We start from the raw sequence: 17,991 nt of genomic DNA on the forward strand, positions 1-17,991 counted from the left end.
ATAATTGTATATAGACCACCCCATCACTCTAGCTCTTTTATCAGTGAATTTTCAGATCTTTTATCAATCATTCACACTACCTATAACAGGATTTTAATAACTGGTGATTTTAACTTACATGTTGATGACACTTCGGACCCAATGTCCAGAGAATTTTTAAATCTTTTAAACTTTCTCGATTTTAAGCAGCACGTCACACAGCCAACTCACAACAGGGGACACACCGTGGACCTGGTCATAACCCATGGCCTGTCCACTGTTGTGTCCTCTGTTGTCGACCTGGCTGTGTCTGACCACTACTCCGTGTTTTTTAATATCACCAGTTTTACGCGAGGCCCTGGTGAGAACAGTGAAGAGCTATCTAACTTCTGAAGTGGCTACAAATTTTATTAAAATTTTACAGAGTACTCCAGCTGAAATTTTACCTGCACCCTGTGATTTTATCTTTGACAATTTTAACTGCAAACTGAAGTCCACTCTAGACTCAGTAGCTCCACTTTTAACCAAAACAATCGTAAGAAAACCTACCCACTCATGGAGAAACAAGGATGAAATACACAAACTGAAAAGACAATGCAGGAGTACTGAAAGGAGATGGAGGAAGTCTAAACAGTCCACCTCGAAGCTCTACGGCAACAACTCAAAATCTACAATAAAGCAGGTAAACAGGCAAGAATTTCTCATTTTTCAAAACTCATCATAGACCACAAAAACAAACCCCGGTTCCTCTTCTCCAACTTTGATATTTTAACCAGCACAAATTTTAATAAAGTTCTTAACATGCCATCTAACGCTCTTTGTGAGAACTTTGCAGACCACTTCAGAACCAAGATCAAGGACATCAGATTCAGCCTTTTATCCCAACAAGTTTTAACTGTTAACACATTGGAATTGTTGTCCTTGCCTGAGGAAACACTACTCCCAACAACCTGCCTTTTAGACCCAATTCCCACATCACTTCTCAAATAATTTTATGCATTCTTCGAGGAACAGCTTTTAAACATTACAAATTGCTCTCTTCAGACAGGCGTCTTCCCCACCACTTTTAAAACAGCTGTGGTGAGGCCCCTTCTGAAGAAGAGCAATCTAGACCCCAAAGTTCTTAATAACTACTGACCTGTATCCAACTTACCCTTTTTAAGTAAAATTTTAGAAAAACTGGTTTTTAACCAAGTCAATGACTTTTTAAACAGAAACAATATCTTTAGGAGACATCAGTCTGGTTTTAGGATGAACCACAGCATCGAGACAGCACTTTTAAAGATTTTAAACAACATCAGGTGGAACTTAGATAACAAGAAACTCACAGTCTTGGTTCTACTGGATCTTAGCGCCGCCTTTGATACAGTAGACCATCAGATTTTATTACATGCTATGGGAGTGATGAAAATGCCAAGAGTCTCCATGTACTGGGAAGCTGGGATGGACATTGGTATTTTTCAAAATACCATCCCCGTGACAGATTCTTCCAGCTCCAGTCATATTTGCATTTGGTTAACAATTTGGAGAAGCCAGCTGAGAACAATGATGTGTTTTTCAAGGTACGTCCTCTCTATGATGCCATACTCAGTAGATGCTTGGAGCTTCCACTAGGAGAACCTTTGCATTGATGAACAAATGGTGCCGTTTTGTGGAACTCTGTCTGTCAAGCAATTCATCAAAGGCAAGCCACACCCATGGGGGGTGAAAATATACTTCCTGTGCGGGAAAAGTGGCATGGCCTACGACTTCCTGCTGCACCAAGGCACGACAATGGAGCTATCACAACAGCATAGGACGCAGCTGGGACTTGGATCTGGAGTGGTGTACCATCTTAGCCAGCGAATCACTGAGGCCAACCACAAGTTGTATTTTGACAACTATTTCACAACATACAATCTTCTGGAGCTGCTGGATGAGAGGAAAATTCATGCCGCTGGGACAGCAAGGGTCTCTCGCTTTGCCAGGCCTCCTCTACATTCTGATAAAGAGATGGCCAAAAAGCCTTGATGAAGTTGTAAACCGTGATAAGGTGGCACTGGTCAAATGGTACTGTATGACAACAGACCAGTTCTCATGGCCTCCAACTTCGTTGGTGTTGGCAGATTGGATGAAGTGCAGCGGTGGGACAAAAAGAAGACCCAGTTTGTGATGGTGTCCCGTCCAGAGGTGGTTAAGCTGTCCAATGAAGCAATGGGCGGCGTTGATCTGCTTGATCAACTTGTCAGTCTGCACCGAACAGAAATTCAGTCAAAAAAGTGGACCCTGAGAATGATAACACATGCTTTTGACATGGCTGTGGTCAACAGTTGGTTGGAGTACAGGCTGGACGCCAAGAGGGCCAATATCCAGACCAAAGACATCCAGGATCTCCTCCATTTCAAGATGACTGTGGCCCAGTGTCTGGTGAGAGTCCATAAAACAGTGGCAGCAAAACGTGGAAGACCCAGTGTGTCTCCAGAACCACAGCATGTCCCACAGAGACCAGTTCACAGACCATTTCAGGATGTAAGGCCTCTACCTGAAGTGCAGTATGACATGGTTGATCACATGCCAAATTATGATGAAAAGAAAGAAGCTACCAGATGTAAGCTGCCAAACTGTACAGGAAAAACACGTCTTTTGTGACAAGTGCAATATCCACTTGTGCTTTGTGCCACAACGAAACTGCTTCAAGGCTGCTCATCGACATTGAGAATACATGAAAACATCCACAAGCTGATGTCTTCTCAAGTTCAGGTTCCAGTTCCATTCCAAGTTAACATGTTATCAGTTCATTATCCTACAATAAAAAGTATGGTTATGTGTTTGAAGTTCCATGATAGTTTACTGAAGGCAAAACTGATTTTAGGTAATCTTGTCGACAATCATACATCTTGTGTTCATGTGCATGTTCAGATTGTGTTATTTCCCTCCCTTCTTGCAGGCTCCGGGTTTTCCTGGTGATGACTTCACTGCTGTTCCCTACCCATACTGTGATGCACCTATCAAGTTCATGTGCATGTTCAGAACTGTACACAGACTCAAACACATGCAGACATCCAGTTCCAGATGTTTAGGTCATACCTGATTACTATGAGTAATGAGTACTATGTGGAAAAACTCTGCCTTATTTTTCTTAAGTTTTTATGACATTTTACGGCCATTGTGTCGTAGCGTCCATTGGAATGGACATGAAAAAATACTATAAAAAAATATGACAGTTAAAAAATTTTTTTTTTGCCCAGCAGAAAAAAATGCAGGTCTAAAGGGGTTAAATTGCATCCACATTTCTCACTTGTGTCTTTTCTTTGAGTTTTAGTCCCTCCCAATGAGAAGCATGCATGGGCTATGCGAGGAGAGAAGAAATGGGGAAATATGTTTTAGAGAAATTAGAAGTTCTTTCCTCTGAAGCATCACATGAAGTGATGCCCCTTTCTGTTGACATCGGCAGCTGATATCAGTTGTCAATTGTCTTTAACAGTTACAGACACTTTATCTTTATTAGTCTTAGCACAGTGCACACATGCAACGCAAATTCATCAAACAGATCTCACTGCCAGAACAGCAGTATTTTTCTCTATACCTGTTTAACAAACACATGCACATGATTAATAACCTGCATTCTGACAGACCTACAATTAATGCTGATTTGTTACACAATGGTCAATCAGAAAACTTGAAATTTAAAACTTGGAAGTGATATATCTTGGTTTAATCTGTTGTCCATTTTCACTCTGGTCCAAAAGTCCCGTAATATCGTGATCAGATGAGTCTGATCAGTTGCAGCGTCTAATCAATAACTGATATCAAATAAGGGGGCATTTCAGCCACTGAAAGACTTCCGTGAAGGCTGCTCTTGCATATCCTTTAAGGTGGTGGACCAGAACAACTTCCAGTTCAATCAAGGATAAATGTGAAAGGAAATATGAAGGCAAGGCAGATGGCTGCCCACCCACAGCCTGGTTCTGCCTGAGGTTTTGCCTGTTGCCACTGTTGCCAGTGCTTGCTCATGAGGGATTTTTTGGGGGTATCTGCAGATAAAGACTATAGTCTGTACCAGCTCTATATGGAAAGTGTCCTGAGACAACTTCTGTTGCGATTTGGCACTATACAAATAAAATGGAATTGAACTGAATGCACTACAAGCTGCAACTGAATTTGTATAATATTTTTGATACATTTACCTCATTGCTGTACTGACATTACATATATAAACAGCATCCCACCTCCATCTGTAGAACTGCAGGGCCTCCTGCTCTGTGTCTACCTCTCTCTCTGTATATTTTGTGTGACTTTGATGTGCCTTAGTACATCTGCCCATCTCCTTTTCATTCCTCATAACTCCACTATTACATTAACAATATCATTATCTGTGTATGTGTGTCAGCTACTTCTGTCCCTCCCTTTCATGCCTCTGGTTTCCTGGGCCCTCTCATTGGATGCTTTTGGATTTTTTGGCAAGAAGAAAATTTTGCATGCTAGAAAACTGTGGTGGTATCTGGACCAGCTCACAATGAGGTCAGGACAGGTCTAAGAAGAAACACAGGCACAGATTTCATGCCAAATGAAGGGTTTTAGTCTCAGGTAGGGCTGGGCGATATGGCTGAAAACTCTATTGCGATATAAGTGTTTTATATTGGTTGATATCAATAATTATTGATATTTTTTATGACCTGTTTAAAATAAGGACCGGGAGAAAAATACATTCAATTTAAACATTTTTATTTTAAATTGAACCTTCCTCTGATTATAATCCCCTCAGCTGTCAAGGCAGAAAGGAAAGGAAATGTCAACACAACCATGGAAAACACTCAAATAATAAATGTAAAAAAAAAAAGTGTAGAAATGTAAACAGAGAGAAACCTGAGAACTTTTTTCCTGCAGGTTTAGTGCAGGAAGTTCACAAGGTGATTCACCTTCTGGTGAATAAAATGTTTTCAGATATGTGCAGTGTTTTGGAAACAGCAGAAACTGAGGTAGACTTGACATCAGTAACATACAAAAAACCAAACATGATAGACAGCACAGTAAGATTGATTGAACTATGAAACCAGCCTAGACATATGAACAACTTTAGTCACTCTTCTTACTCTAAACATACATGAACTATTCAACTCTATTTTTATTGCAAGTGTGTTTTAAAAAAAAAAAAAAAAAAAAAAAGCACGTGTAACAGATGTTTATATCCTGGCTTCTCCACAGTGCTCAGCGGAAGCATTTCTTTAGCTATATGATATGCCGCTGCCTCCGTTACGTCTTCGTGCCTTTTAGATGATTTGTCATCAGGCACTGAAGCAGATACCTCTGCATGGTGGTCTGCTGCTTGCACTCCAAAGAGTGAGTGTCTGGTGAGAGTCCAGACACTCAACCTAAGGTGGTTAAATAAGTTTGTGGTATTACCGGTCTTGGTGGGGACGAAAGTCTTGCATAAGTTACAGACCACATTGGCCTGACTACGGTCCGACTTATAAAATCCCAAAAAATGCCACACTGGCGAGCTGACTTTCTCTGTTTTATTGACAATTTCTTCGCTCGCTGCAGCGCTCACTTTCTTTTTCTCATCTCACTCCTCGCGAAGCATCAAACATGTGACAACGACACGGCGCAACCGAACTTGATACTGTTACATGATTGGCGTGTTAGCGTGTCTCTCTCACTGATCAGCGATTACTCCCTACGTTGCTCGGTTACCTGAGAGCGAGTGCCTTTGCTCATGCAACCAACCTCGCTTCGCAACTTCACGTTTCTTATGACGAAGAAAAAAAAATTATCGAATGTTTTATCGAACACATTTTCTATTGATATTGATGACGTGTCTATCGCAAGATATATTGCTATCGTTTTTATCGCCCAGCCCAAGTCTCAGGTCAAAAAGAAATTGTCTGAAATTGACACATTGAAGGTAAAGTTTCACCTAAATCACATCACTGTGGCGTAGAGATAGGGATAGAACAAATGATCATAATGCCATCATTCAAAAGGTTACACAGAGGAGATATCCCCTCTCTTGCCTGCTTACCTGCCCATCATCTGCCTTGTTTTTGGGGGAGATGAGAATCTGTTTGGTGGCCTGGTCCCATTTAGCAAATGTGTCTTCCCAAGCCTGAAGGTGGAACCAACAAACAATAAACAATTAACAAAAATGTAATTAACAACAGTACAAAAGCAAAGGCCTGAGAAATCTGAGTAATCTGAGTAAAATGCAACCTGAAATCACGTAAATGGAAGTATATTGGTTTGAAATGTACTATTTAGTTCATATTCTGTGCGCTGGTAAACCAAATGTGTCTCTGAATATGCCTTTTAACAGAACAAACATTTGAGTTTTGAAGTTACAATTTGTCATTGGAATGGTTTTTATTATTAAGCATTCATTGCTTTCTTCATTTTAATAATTAAAAAGGTGAATTTTGACACCTTTGACAAAAAATGGTAAAACCCACTGCAATTTGAACTGAATTTTACCTCAATGTTTCCTGGTGTAGGGTGTTCTATCCTCCTCAGCAAAGCCATCACCCTCTTCTGCAAAGTGGACCGGCCTGAGAAAATGACATCCAAACTATTTATTGTAACTGACAGTTTAAGTCCTAAAACTGGCAAAGCCTTCAGAATTTCTACTAAGTACCAGATGGAAGAATTACATTCTTCTTAACTGCACAACTGGCTGTTGGGGGCTACATAGACCTTTGGCCATTCGTTTTACTTCCATAATATCCACTGTATAAGATAATCTCCATAATCGGTGTTTTGGACCTAGATGGTAGAAAATCTCTCTTGTGGCATCTGAAACTGCATTACTGCAGTTCAGTACTACTGAACTCCCCAATCTTCTCTTGGTATCTGTGTCTTTGAGGTTTTGTAAAATAAAAATAAATAAATAAAAATAACAACAACAACAACGATAAGAATACAAATTAGAATTCTCCATCTGTGGCATCTGTGCTGAACAGCTTGAACATCCCACTGCAAAATAAGTAGCTATTTTATGCTAGACAATTCATGTTTCATGTTTCTTTCCTTGGATCACATCAAGCTGCAATGGGATGAGGAACTGAACTCACAAATATCAGAAATGTTAGGACTGTTAACAGCTAGTTTGGTACTTCAGCGGCTCCATCAGACCAGGAAAACCACTTTTGCCAGGAAAAGATGAGATGCAGATGCAGACATGATCTAAGCTTCCAAAGCCAGATGTTTTGGTTCTGTCTCTGGCTAGAGACCTTCTGTTTTTAAACACCTTCTCAAATGTATGTTGCACTGTTAATGACCCTAAATATCTGTAGGTCATAATCAGAGTAGTCCAGCAGTATGTAAAGATCACAGCTAACCAAGCTGAGGCTGTGGCCTTTTCTACATTGCTTGCTCATCCTCTGCTCAACTCAACCTCACCACTCAAAGCTCAGATTTACTGTATATAAGATCTGGCAACAAATTTTCAAAGCTGGAAAATATCTCCAATGACAGAAACATACTGTTCCCCATATGAGATTGTTTTTTCCTCACCTCTATACTATACAATGTTTCTTAATGGAACTGAACATAGGCATCTATTAATGATCTGTAACGATGAATTGTTTATTTTATATTATGAAAATGCAATAAAATCACTGAATAATAATACAATGTACCACATGTCAGAAGGTGGGGTGCAGTGTTGAACTTTCAGTTAAGCTGTCATATCTGAGGTGAGAAACTTAATGCACGAAAGGAAGGAGTAGCAGTACTGACCTGTTCCCATCATGTTGCTTACAGAGGCCAGCTCATTGAAGGTGGCATAGTTGGGCAGGATGGTCTGGACAGGCACCTCATCAGCAGCGCTGCGGATGTCAGCCTCCTCACAGAGGTGGCGGAAACAAGACATTGCCACCAGCACCGCCTCAGTGTCGGAACTCCACAGGAACATGTAGAGACACACCTCCAGCTTTGTCTGTGCCTGCCGGCAGATGGGAATACCACCACCCATCGTGGCACACTCCTGGAATGATTGAGGACCAAACATATAGTTTATACAGTTTTTCTCACAGACAGGGTGTCATACCAAATCTTAAAACTTTCTGAGCTTTCACACCACCAAAAATCTGCTTCTCAGTCAGCAAAACAGACCCCAAGATGACTACACTTCTCAGTGTGCACATGGCCTAAACCTGTGTAATATTCATTGCCTTCTACCGACTGAGCCAAAGGGAGACTGCGAAATTTGTTCAGTTGTCAGCTTGTCTGTCATTACCTCTAACTGTTGACTTTCTTGGTAACTAATAAAGAAGCTTGTTGCAACAGTTTAGGAACAGGACTGCACCTTGTTCTTGAGCAGGAACTTGTTCCTGCAGATGAGGATCTCCCTTAGCCATTTGAGAACTTCTGTCCCATTAACCATTTGCTGGCCAATCAGTTTGCGGCAGATAAGAAAGAGCACCTGTGAACTGAAGAAAGAAGCAAACTTCAACTTTCTGTAAACTTTAACAACAAGTTTAGATCAGGGATCACGAAGATTTGCTGTTCTCTCACAGTCATGACATTAATTGTGGGAAACAGGTTGTATCACTGGACAAGGAATGCTTACTACAAAATCTCAAACTATACTGCTACTGAGAGATGCTTATCAGACACACAAATTACACCTGTCCTCCTAACAATATCAGATCAGCTGCACTGACTTATGCTGGGATCAGACTACACAAAATCTAGCCCGATTTTTAGACGATTTTGTCATGGCCAACTAATTACAAACGTCATTGTGAACGACAATCTGACATTTATACCCGTGTAGTGTGACATGCTAAATGACCTGTCGTGCAATGTCTGGGATGCCTCATAACAGTCCACGACAACCCTATGGAAAGATATGAATTGCAGAATTTTTTTTTTTGACACGCCTGGTGTGACATCTCCCACAACATGTTCCCGAGCGTTTACCAATCAGGTGCTCTCTCCAGAGCACAGTCAGGTAACCATGGTGAAGAGGAGGAGAAGAGGAGGAGAAGAGGAGAAGGGATGCTGAGGTTGCTGCTGTCAGGTGGGAAAACGAAAGAACGGAAAAGTTAATTGAGCTGTGGTAACAGTACCCCTGCCTATTTGATGTTTCCTCAAGGGGGTACCATGACCATGTCAAAAAAGACAAATGCTGGCAATAAATAGCAGAAGCAATTCATCAGCCAGGGGAGCAGCTGGCTATGCTACCAAAAAACTACTCCTGGTCCTAACTAGAGGAATATGCTTATCATTACTAATTCCAGATCAAACGTTAAAGTAGCCTGTTTGATGTGGCTAACACAGCCAAGCAAGCTCCTTGTAGAATAAATAACTATGGAAATAAAATTCTAATTGTGTGAAACTCGTACCTGTTGCAGTGGCGGCGGTGAAAAAAATTCTTGGTGGGGCCAGTGTGCCAACAAGTTTCCCTGCCTAATCTAGTATAAGCATTAAAATGAACAGTCGGAAAATGACTACAGTTCTACAATAATAATTTAATTTCACATTTTCAAAGAAAAAGTAACAATTTACAGCGAAATTAGACTTTATGCTATCAAATACTATACAATACAATCAAGGGATAAATTCACAACAAGGGTATGATTTCAGCTGAATCAGTGAGTGAGTGAGTGAGTGAGTGAGTGAGTGAGTGAAGGGGGAATTTCCTATTAAAATGTAACATATACAAAGAATTGAGAACCAAGTTCAAAAATTAAACATAAACAGATGATTTTAATACCCTCTCTAATCAAGAAAAAATGCAACATTTACTTGGAGAAAACAGCATCAGTGCCCTAGAAGCAGCAAAATTTGTCATTGCATGTCAGCCTGAGAGAAACAACAAAGCAGTCTCCACGACTATATTATTATTACATACGGTTTTTATCTACCTCTTCATTGTGCCTTCTTACAGCAATGCGGTGCCCATCATCTAGCTGCGTTGCTATGCTAATCTTTTCGAACACAGCGAGCTTTACGCAGTTTTCCATGAGAACTTTGGATCTCTCATGCTTCTTGATCCCTTTGGAGAGGTGCTTTAAGTCAGTTAGTCCAGTCTTTGTCCAAGTCAACTCACATTTGTCACTTCTGAATAGGATACAGGGGAAACAGAAAAGTACATAGGCTGCACCACACAAACTCCATTTGTACAATTTATCTTTCTCCTTGGTTTGCTTGGAAATGTCGATTTCAGGCTTGTCGAGTCCCAGCTCCTTAACGAGAAGTTTTTCCTCCGTCTCACAAAAGGGTACATTAATAATGACTTCATCGAATATGGTGGAAGCTGCTCCTGAACTCCAGTTGTTACCGCCATCACCATCGCCGTCATCTCTCTTCCTCGTCACTGTATTTTTTTTTTTTTCCGCAGGACTACGAAAAACTCACGTAGCTCTAGCAATCCTAAACCTTCACGCATTTTACGTAGCAGTTGGGGCTACATTTTCAGCGCCCCACAGGCGTTAAATTTGGCGACGTTGATAGGCCAATTATTCATAATTTTTCCCTAGCAACCATAACCGGATTGGTTATTTAGCTGCAAGTCAGGGGTACTTTGCCGAGCACCCCATGAGAGAATGATACACTGTCTGTCAGTGGAAATTCACGGTTTAATGAGTGTCAGTTAGTCGAAATGTTGTTTAAATGGTTTAAATTGGACATAGGCGTGCGCACACACACACACACACACACACACACACACACACACACACACACACACACACACACACACTATTAAGTAAAACTGACATTGGGGAAAAAAACAAACAAACAAAAAAAAAATATCTTTCCCCTTCACAGCTGGTGGGGCGGAGCCCCGGCGCCCTCTATAGGCCAGCCACTGCTGACCTGTTGTTATCTGAATGCTACCCAGTGGATGTATGAATTATGACCGAATGGGCTGAAATTAACACTGCGTCTTGCATTTGCTTTTATTGTTATAGCGCATCCACAGCTGTTTTTTCGTTGTTTTCCTTTTTTGGTATACAAGACCGCCAGCATCACATTCAAGGATTCCGTCAGTTTGATTTACAGCTGCTTCACCGCCTCTCTGATGACATCTATTATCCATGTAGTCTTGCCAGTCACCCGACCAAGACATGGCAAGAGTTTATGCCACTGTGATTGTAAGATCTGACACAATGACCTTCAGCACAGATGAAAAAAAATTGTGTAGTCTGATCCTGACATTACTCCAACATCTCTGCTGCAGACCACACAGCACAGCACAGCACAGCACAGCACAGCACAGAGGGAGAGATCAGATCTGAAGATTCTGCAAAACTACCATGTCACCAAAACCAGCATGTCATGCTTGAGTCAGAGTAGACAACTGTGGCTCCATGGGTATAGCTGTGGATTTGAGCCAGGCATTTCTTACTGGAATGATGAGAAGACTGTTGAGTACCTTATGTCCCAGAACGTCTCTATGGGAGAATCCGGATTCCAGAGCTCTATGGTCTCTGGCTGGTGCAGTACCAACAGAGCCTGGAAACAGACAGAACAGAGGAGAGGAAATGAGAGAAGAAATAGAGAAAGACCCAGGAGGAGGTGATAGAAAAAACTGTTTGTTCTTAGCAGAGGTTTACTGTAAACAATAAAAATAAATGCAAAAGAAGAAAAACAAAAAAAATTAAACATCTTAAATCTTGCGTTTCAAAGAGACTTCTTCAATGTGATGTCTCAAATACACAGATTAAGTATGCAGTTACGTATCCCAGGAGAGAGAGAACCAAATCTTTACTTTAGAGAGATATCTTTATTTCTGATTTGTTCAATTTTATAAGTATATCTCATCATATTTTGATAAGATGTTTCACTGTTTTCTGATCTGCTTCTGTTTTAATTTGCTATTTGTTGTGAATACACCTCCATATTTACCTGTAGTCTTGATAGGGTCATGATAATGTACATGTTCACAGAACTAACTGCATCAGTTCAAACCCACCACACTGCTGAGAACACTATCTACTTAACACAAAGGCTGCTTTTGTTTTTTAAATATTTCCAGTTGCCTCAATTTCACCATTACTCATATCATTATTGAGCTCAATGAAACTATACAGTGAATGCAACTCTAAACTTATTGCACAGATGCTTCACATTAAAATCATTCCAGCAGTTTAAAGGGCATAATTCCTCCCATTTATGATGGGCTTTTATATTGAAACACCTGCAGGAAGTGTTGAAAGAAAAGCCAGGATATCTTAACCTCTTTCTCCAATGTACTGCGGTCTTTTTCTTATCTGTCTCTGGTGAATCCACTAAACAAAACATTTTACAGAAACTACTTTGAACTGAATAGTACAAATATGTTCTTAACGTCCTTAATGTTAGCTTAAAATCTCATTTATGATAAAAAACTGATTTATGATTTGCCATAAAAATGAGAAGCATTAGTTGTGCATTTGGTGAATCACTGGGTTTGTTGTCTGACCTCCATGGCTTCTTGTGAGAGCTGGTTAGTGTTGGTTAGAGGCACTAGCTGCACCAGGCCGGTGATGAGTTCTGCTGTGCTGCTCTGCATTTCTGGAGCTTGCTTCACTGGGTTCTGACAACAATACACAGACAACATAACAACAAGTAGAACCGAAAACGCAGGAGCTGTCATTTTTTGATAAAGATAAAATTTGTCATGACATACTATGAAGCACAAATGAAGCATCACGATGCTACAGAGACGCCTGGCCTACAAATGACATTCTCCAGATGTAAGGGAACATGCTTGTTTGGTACAGACCCCAGCAAAGAGCACATTTTCATAATTTTTTCCCAGTGAAAATGAAATGAAACATTGTCATTCTCACTAAAATCATAACTCATTGTCATCGCAATATCTGTCAAAATATTTTCAGATTGTTCAGCCGGATATGGGTGCATGCAAAAAAATATGACATGGCATGAATGTTGTGGCAGACTCACATGCAACATGAGTTTGGGATCAGCATGGATAAGTTTGACCAAAGCTAGAAGGAGGCACTTGTAACTTCGAGTGTCAAGTTCTGTGGCTTTCTCTTTGAATTTAAGGCTGGTGGTCATCTTCCCTTTGAATGTAAGACTCTGCTTGAACAGAAAACACGGAGAACTCCAGTTAGATTCAGTCATACTGCTTTCAATCTGCATTAGAGCATACAAAGAAAATTGTGACCAGGAGTGGACAAATTCAAGGTTTTGATTCTTCACTATGAATGGATGCAGTCAGATGAAATTCTAAGTAGATTTTGATAATATTAAAATTGGTTCCCACTTGATTTGGGTAGTGACTGAAGAATGAAGAAATCTTACACTGATATATATTCTACATTTTTCAACACTTGTGGTGCTTATCTACTATAAGCATCACAGGGATCCTCTTAGCCCTATAGCTCCATTGTTGTCTTTTTTTAAAACATTATAACAAAAACATACATTGCTAAATAACCAAAGGCAAACTAAAGGACAATTACGATTTATTACAACACGAGTCTTATTTTCGTAGGCCTAGTTAACATTCCTCTCAGCAGTATTAATGCCATAGTCAATAAGTTAACTGTGGATATCTGGGAACAAGGATACACTGAGCAAAACCACTGAAACTGATATTTGCCTTGATAATGATCTAAGACTGAAAAAATAAATTCTGTAATTCTAAGATACTTTTTTATCCATTCTATGCATTTTCAGATTGAGGACTTAACCCTCAGTCCTAAACTTTACACTGACTATGGCATGTAGTAAAGTAATGTGAAAAGTTGCCGTCCTCTCACCGGTGTCATGCGTAATGGAGCATGGGTGCCAACACCTTGGACAACTCGGTTGAGGGTATCAGAGAACATAAAGCGAAGATCTCCAGAGTGGCAGTACACTGCATCGATCTTTGGCCACCAGTCCAGATGGGACTGAAAGTAGACAACACAGGACGAGATATGACAAGTGAAGTAATGCAGAAAACTATTCTATCATCACTATTATGTGAAAAAGCTCTGCAGACTTACGTTGGTGATTATTCTATGCAATGAGTTGACCAGGACAAAGTGAAAGATAGAGGGGGAGGAGGAGGCCAAACAGACCTTCAGGACAAAGAGAAAACACTCACAAGAATTAACTAGAGTCACTGATATTATGTATCTGCCCCAAGTTAAATATGGGAAACGTTATAAACAACAAATAAATATCACTTCATTTCAGTCCACCTTAAAGTGCTGGTTGTTGTGAGGATTGATGCGGAAACAGGAGACAAAGCAGTCCATCATTAGCTCCACATCAGCGTTCTGGCTGCCTGTCCCCCTCCAGAAGGGTTTCGCTGGGTTGAACAGCAGAGCCTGTGGGAAAGGGAGGGTCATGTGCCACACTGAAGTCACAGGTCATTCAAAAGGACATTTCTGGTGAGATGTAATGTAGACTTGACACATTATGCTCATAGAGAGAAATAACTGGTGATCGTTACACAATAAGGTGAATTAGTTGGGCCAGTTACAACACAAAACGGTAATTTATCAAAGAAATCACTGTTAAGTGGTTTAACAACAATCATATTTTCTGTGTTAATGTATAAAGTTTTTCAATCTAAGTTTGGAACATTTCCCAGAGTCCATCCAGCAGCATCCAGCAGAATGAACAAATTAAAAAAATAATTAGGGTGAGGGAATCTTATGTTTCACACTTAAAAAAACAAAAACAAAAACCTCCCCAAAGCCACAGCGCATGAACCTTCTATGGAATGAAAACATGCATGCATGCATGCATTAATGAACTGACATAATGAGCAATATTCAAAACTTGTATACCAGCAGATATAAGCTCAATGTGGATATACTGGTATCAGCACCAGGTAGTATGGCAGCTAATAAGTAACATGAAACTGTAGTAGAAAAATGTCAGAGGTGTGTTTGAAGTCATTTATTAATAGTGTCTCCATCAGAGAGCATTTTTACACTGTAAACTGCCCCACTCAAATACCGTTATTTGTCTGGCCCCAAAAATCCAGTACTGGTAAGACTACACTTGGAATTCTAAATATCCGCATGTATTCTGTGTTCCTGGGACCTGTCAACTTATGGCAGATTGTGGGGACAAATACAGTCATGATACAGACAAGATTGTTGTCCATATGGTAGAGAGCAACTTTGTGATTTGTGGTGCTCAGCAAGCCATATTTTCAATAGAAGTACTTTTTATTTTTCATTTTTTTAACACAATTTCTGTCTCCTTTTGTTTGAGTTTAAAGAATTCATTTGACTGCTGTGGGAAATTAAACATCTTTCAATTTGAATAGATTTAATTTTGTAGCTTTTGTGACCAAAATTGATACAAAGAAGGAATGCTGAAAAGAAAACATGACATAAAGAGAGGAAAGTCAGTTTTCAGTGACTGCTCAGACCTTTAGATCCATGACGATGGACTGGACGAGGAGGAAAATGGTTGAGTGATCCTCCCAGTTGATGTAGGTGGATGCTTTACACAGTTTGACACATGCAATGGCAGCACTCTCCATCAGCTGCTTACTGCCACCCTGGCCAGCTAAAGCTTTCCGCAAACTATCCAAAAACAGTTTCTGCAGATTCAACAGGACAGGAAAGTACATGTGAGCATTGGACTGAATTTCTGATCTGTCTGTTTGTCTCTGTCATGCTTTCTTTCCTCCCACCTTGTTGGCCTTGCTGTCTTCTACTGTGTCTTTGGAGATGGTGTGTGTAATCTCTGGACAGAGGATGAGGAGGATGATCTGCAGTGGCCACACCGCTGCCTTCCGTTTGGCGCTCTCCGCAAAACTGTCTACTAGGTCAAACAGCTTCTCTGCAGCTTCTGAACGCACACCAAGACCAATATACAGGCAGACAATTAATAACAGCTTTGATAATTATCACAATTGTGCTGAACATCAGAGACCCTTCATATCGTGTTTAAAAACTTGCCATTTGCCTTTTTATGGGATTTTATGGAAATATGGGAATAGAAAGAAACCAGAAGCAAAGACATAATTAAAACTCTTTTCCACTATTAAAGTTCACTCTTAAAATGTATCATTTTTACATTAAAATTGTGCAAAATTTGCCAAGCTCAACTTTTTCAAAGTTTTCCACAAATTTTCTTGCAATACTAGCTCTGGTAGAACATAATCTCAAGCTTCCACCCAACAATAGTTTTTTTTTGTTTTTTTTTAATTGATTATCCTAACAATATTTCTTTCACTTAGCTGATAAATCTTGTTTGTTTATTTATTTATTTATTTATTTATTCTACTGATATTTATTTTATTACTCACTTAATATTTAGGGCCTTACTTGTCAGATGCCTGGTCATAATAATACTGAAGAGCCAATACCTCAGATCAAGACTCGACAGTCCATCTACATCTTAAGGGCAAAGATTTGTCTTTGTCTTTCACTCGCCTTTCAAACTTTGAAAGACAAGTGAAAGAAGCTATCTACGGCAAAGTGGAACAACAATCACTGAACCACAGATGTGGTCTATGACCCCACTTATGAGCCACTTACAGTTGTGGTCAAAAGTTTACATACACTTGTAAAGAACATAATGTCATGGCTCTCTTGAGCTTCCAGTTATTTCGGCAACTCTGATTTTTCTCTGACAGCAACATGAATTAGCAATTTTGGTGACTTAGAAAGTTGTGTCAATGAAATGAGCTTCATAACATGGCCTCTTAACTTCTTGTGAGTGATTATGAGTGACTACAGCTGGTAACTTCTCTGAGGCCATTTAAATAGGGCTCATTGGATACAAACGCCCACAAACGCTACAATGGGAAAGTCAAAGGAGCTCAGCACGGATCTGAAAAAGCAAATCATTGACTTGAACAAGTCAGGAAAGTCACTTGGAGCCATTTCAAAGCAGCTGCAGGTCCCAAGAGCAACAGTGCAAACAGTTGTTTGTAAGTATAAAGTGAATGGCACTGTTTTGTCACTGCCACGATCAGGAAGAAAATGCAAGCTATCACCTGCTGCTGAGAGAAAATTGGTCAGGAGGGTGAAGAGTCAACCGAGAACCACCAAAAAGCAGATCTGCCAAGAATTAGAAGCTGCTGGAATACAGGTGTCAGTGTCCACAGTCAAGCGTGTTTTGCATCGCCATGGACTGAGAGGCTGCCGTGCAAGAAGGAAGCCCTTGCTCCAAAAGCGGCACCTTAAGGCTCAACTGAAGTTTGCTGCTGATCACATGGACAAAGGTAAGACCTTCTGGAGGAAAGTTCTGTGGTCAGACGAAACAAAAATCGAGCTGTTTGGCCACAACGTCCAGCAATATGTTTGGAGGAGAAAAAGAAGACCATGCCTACCGTCAAGCACGATGGTGGTAGTATTATGCTGTGGGGCTGTTTTGCTGCCAATGGAACTGGTGCTTTACAGAGAGTGAATGGGATAATGAAGAAGGAGGATAACCTTCAAATTCTTCAAGATAACCTAAAATCATCAGCCCGAAGGTTGGGTCTTGGGTGCAGTTGGGTGTTCCAACAGGACAATGACCCCAAACACACATCAAAAGTGGTAATGGAATGGCTAAATCAGGCTAGAATTAAGGTTTTAGAATGGCCTTCCCAAAGTCCTGACTTAAACCCCATTGAGAACATGTGGAAAATGCTGAAGAAACAAGTCCATGTCAGAAAGCCAACAAATTTAACTGAACTGTACCAATTCTGTCAAGAGGAGTGGTCAAAGATTCAACCAGAAGCTTGTGGATGGCTACCAAAAGTGCCTAATTGAAGTGAAAATGGCCAAGGGACATGTAACCAAATATTAGCATTGCTGTATGTATATTTTTGACCCAGCAGATTTGGTCACTTTTTCTGTTAACCCATAATAAAGTCATAAAAGAACCAAACTTCATGAATATTTTTTGTGACAAAGAAGTATCTGTTCCAATCACTCTGTCAGAGAAAAATCAGAGTTGCAGAAATAACTGCAAACTCAAGAGAGCCATGACATTATGTTCTTTACAAGTGTATGTAAACTTTTGACCACAACTGTACAATGCAGTCCTGAGATCCCTCCCCAAGCAACTTAATACCCATCAAACCATGACTCATGTGACCCTAATGACTCACATGATGGCTTGTCAATGACAAAGATGTGA

At 40.2% G+C, this 17,991-nt stretch overlaps 1 protein-coding gene across 7 annotated transcripts in view; it reads right to left on the reverse strand.

Annotated features, from left to right (window-relative positions):
* The window catches only part of nf1a (neurofibromin 1a), a 170,923-nt gene that overhangs the window by 131,533 nt on the left and 21,399 nt on the right, over nt 1-17,991 (reverse strand). For all 7 annotated transcript variants that reach the window (XM_070970162.1, XM_070970164.1, XM_070970161.1 and 4 more), the window contains exons 8-19: nt 15,551-15,708; nt 15,284-15,457; nt 14,097-14,225; nt 13,899-13,973; nt 13,671-13,802; nt 12,847-12,984; nt 12,362-12,475; nt 11,333-11,412; nt 8,258-8,381; nt 7,690-7,936; nt 6,427-6,500; nt 5,981-6,064 (exon numbers count right to left, since the gene is read on the reverse strand). In XM_070970162.1, the coding sequence (XP_070826263.1) occupies nt 5,981-6,064; nt 6,427-6,500; nt 7,690-7,936; nt 8,258-8,381; nt 11,333-11,412; nt 12,362-12,475; nt 12,847-12,984; nt 13,671-13,802; nt 13,899-13,973; nt 14,097-14,225; nt 15,284-15,457; nt 15,551-15,708 (1,529 nt within the window). The remainder of the gene's footprint in view (nt 1-5,980; nt 6,065-6,426; nt 6,501-7,689; nt 7,937-8,257; nt 8,382-11,332; nt 11,413-12,361; nt 12,476-12,846; nt 12,985-13,670; nt 13,803-13,898; nt 13,974-14,096; nt 14,226-15,283; nt 15,458-15,550; nt 15,709-17,991) is intronic.

Source organism: Chaetodon trifascialis, chromosome 9, assembly GCF_039877785.1.
Source record: "Chaetodon trifascialis isolate fChaTrf1 chromosome 9, fChaTrf1.hap1, whole genome shotgun sequence".
NCBI lineage: Eukaryota > Metazoa > Chordata > Actinopteri > Chaetodontiformes > Chaetodontidae > Chaetodon > Chaetodon trifascialis.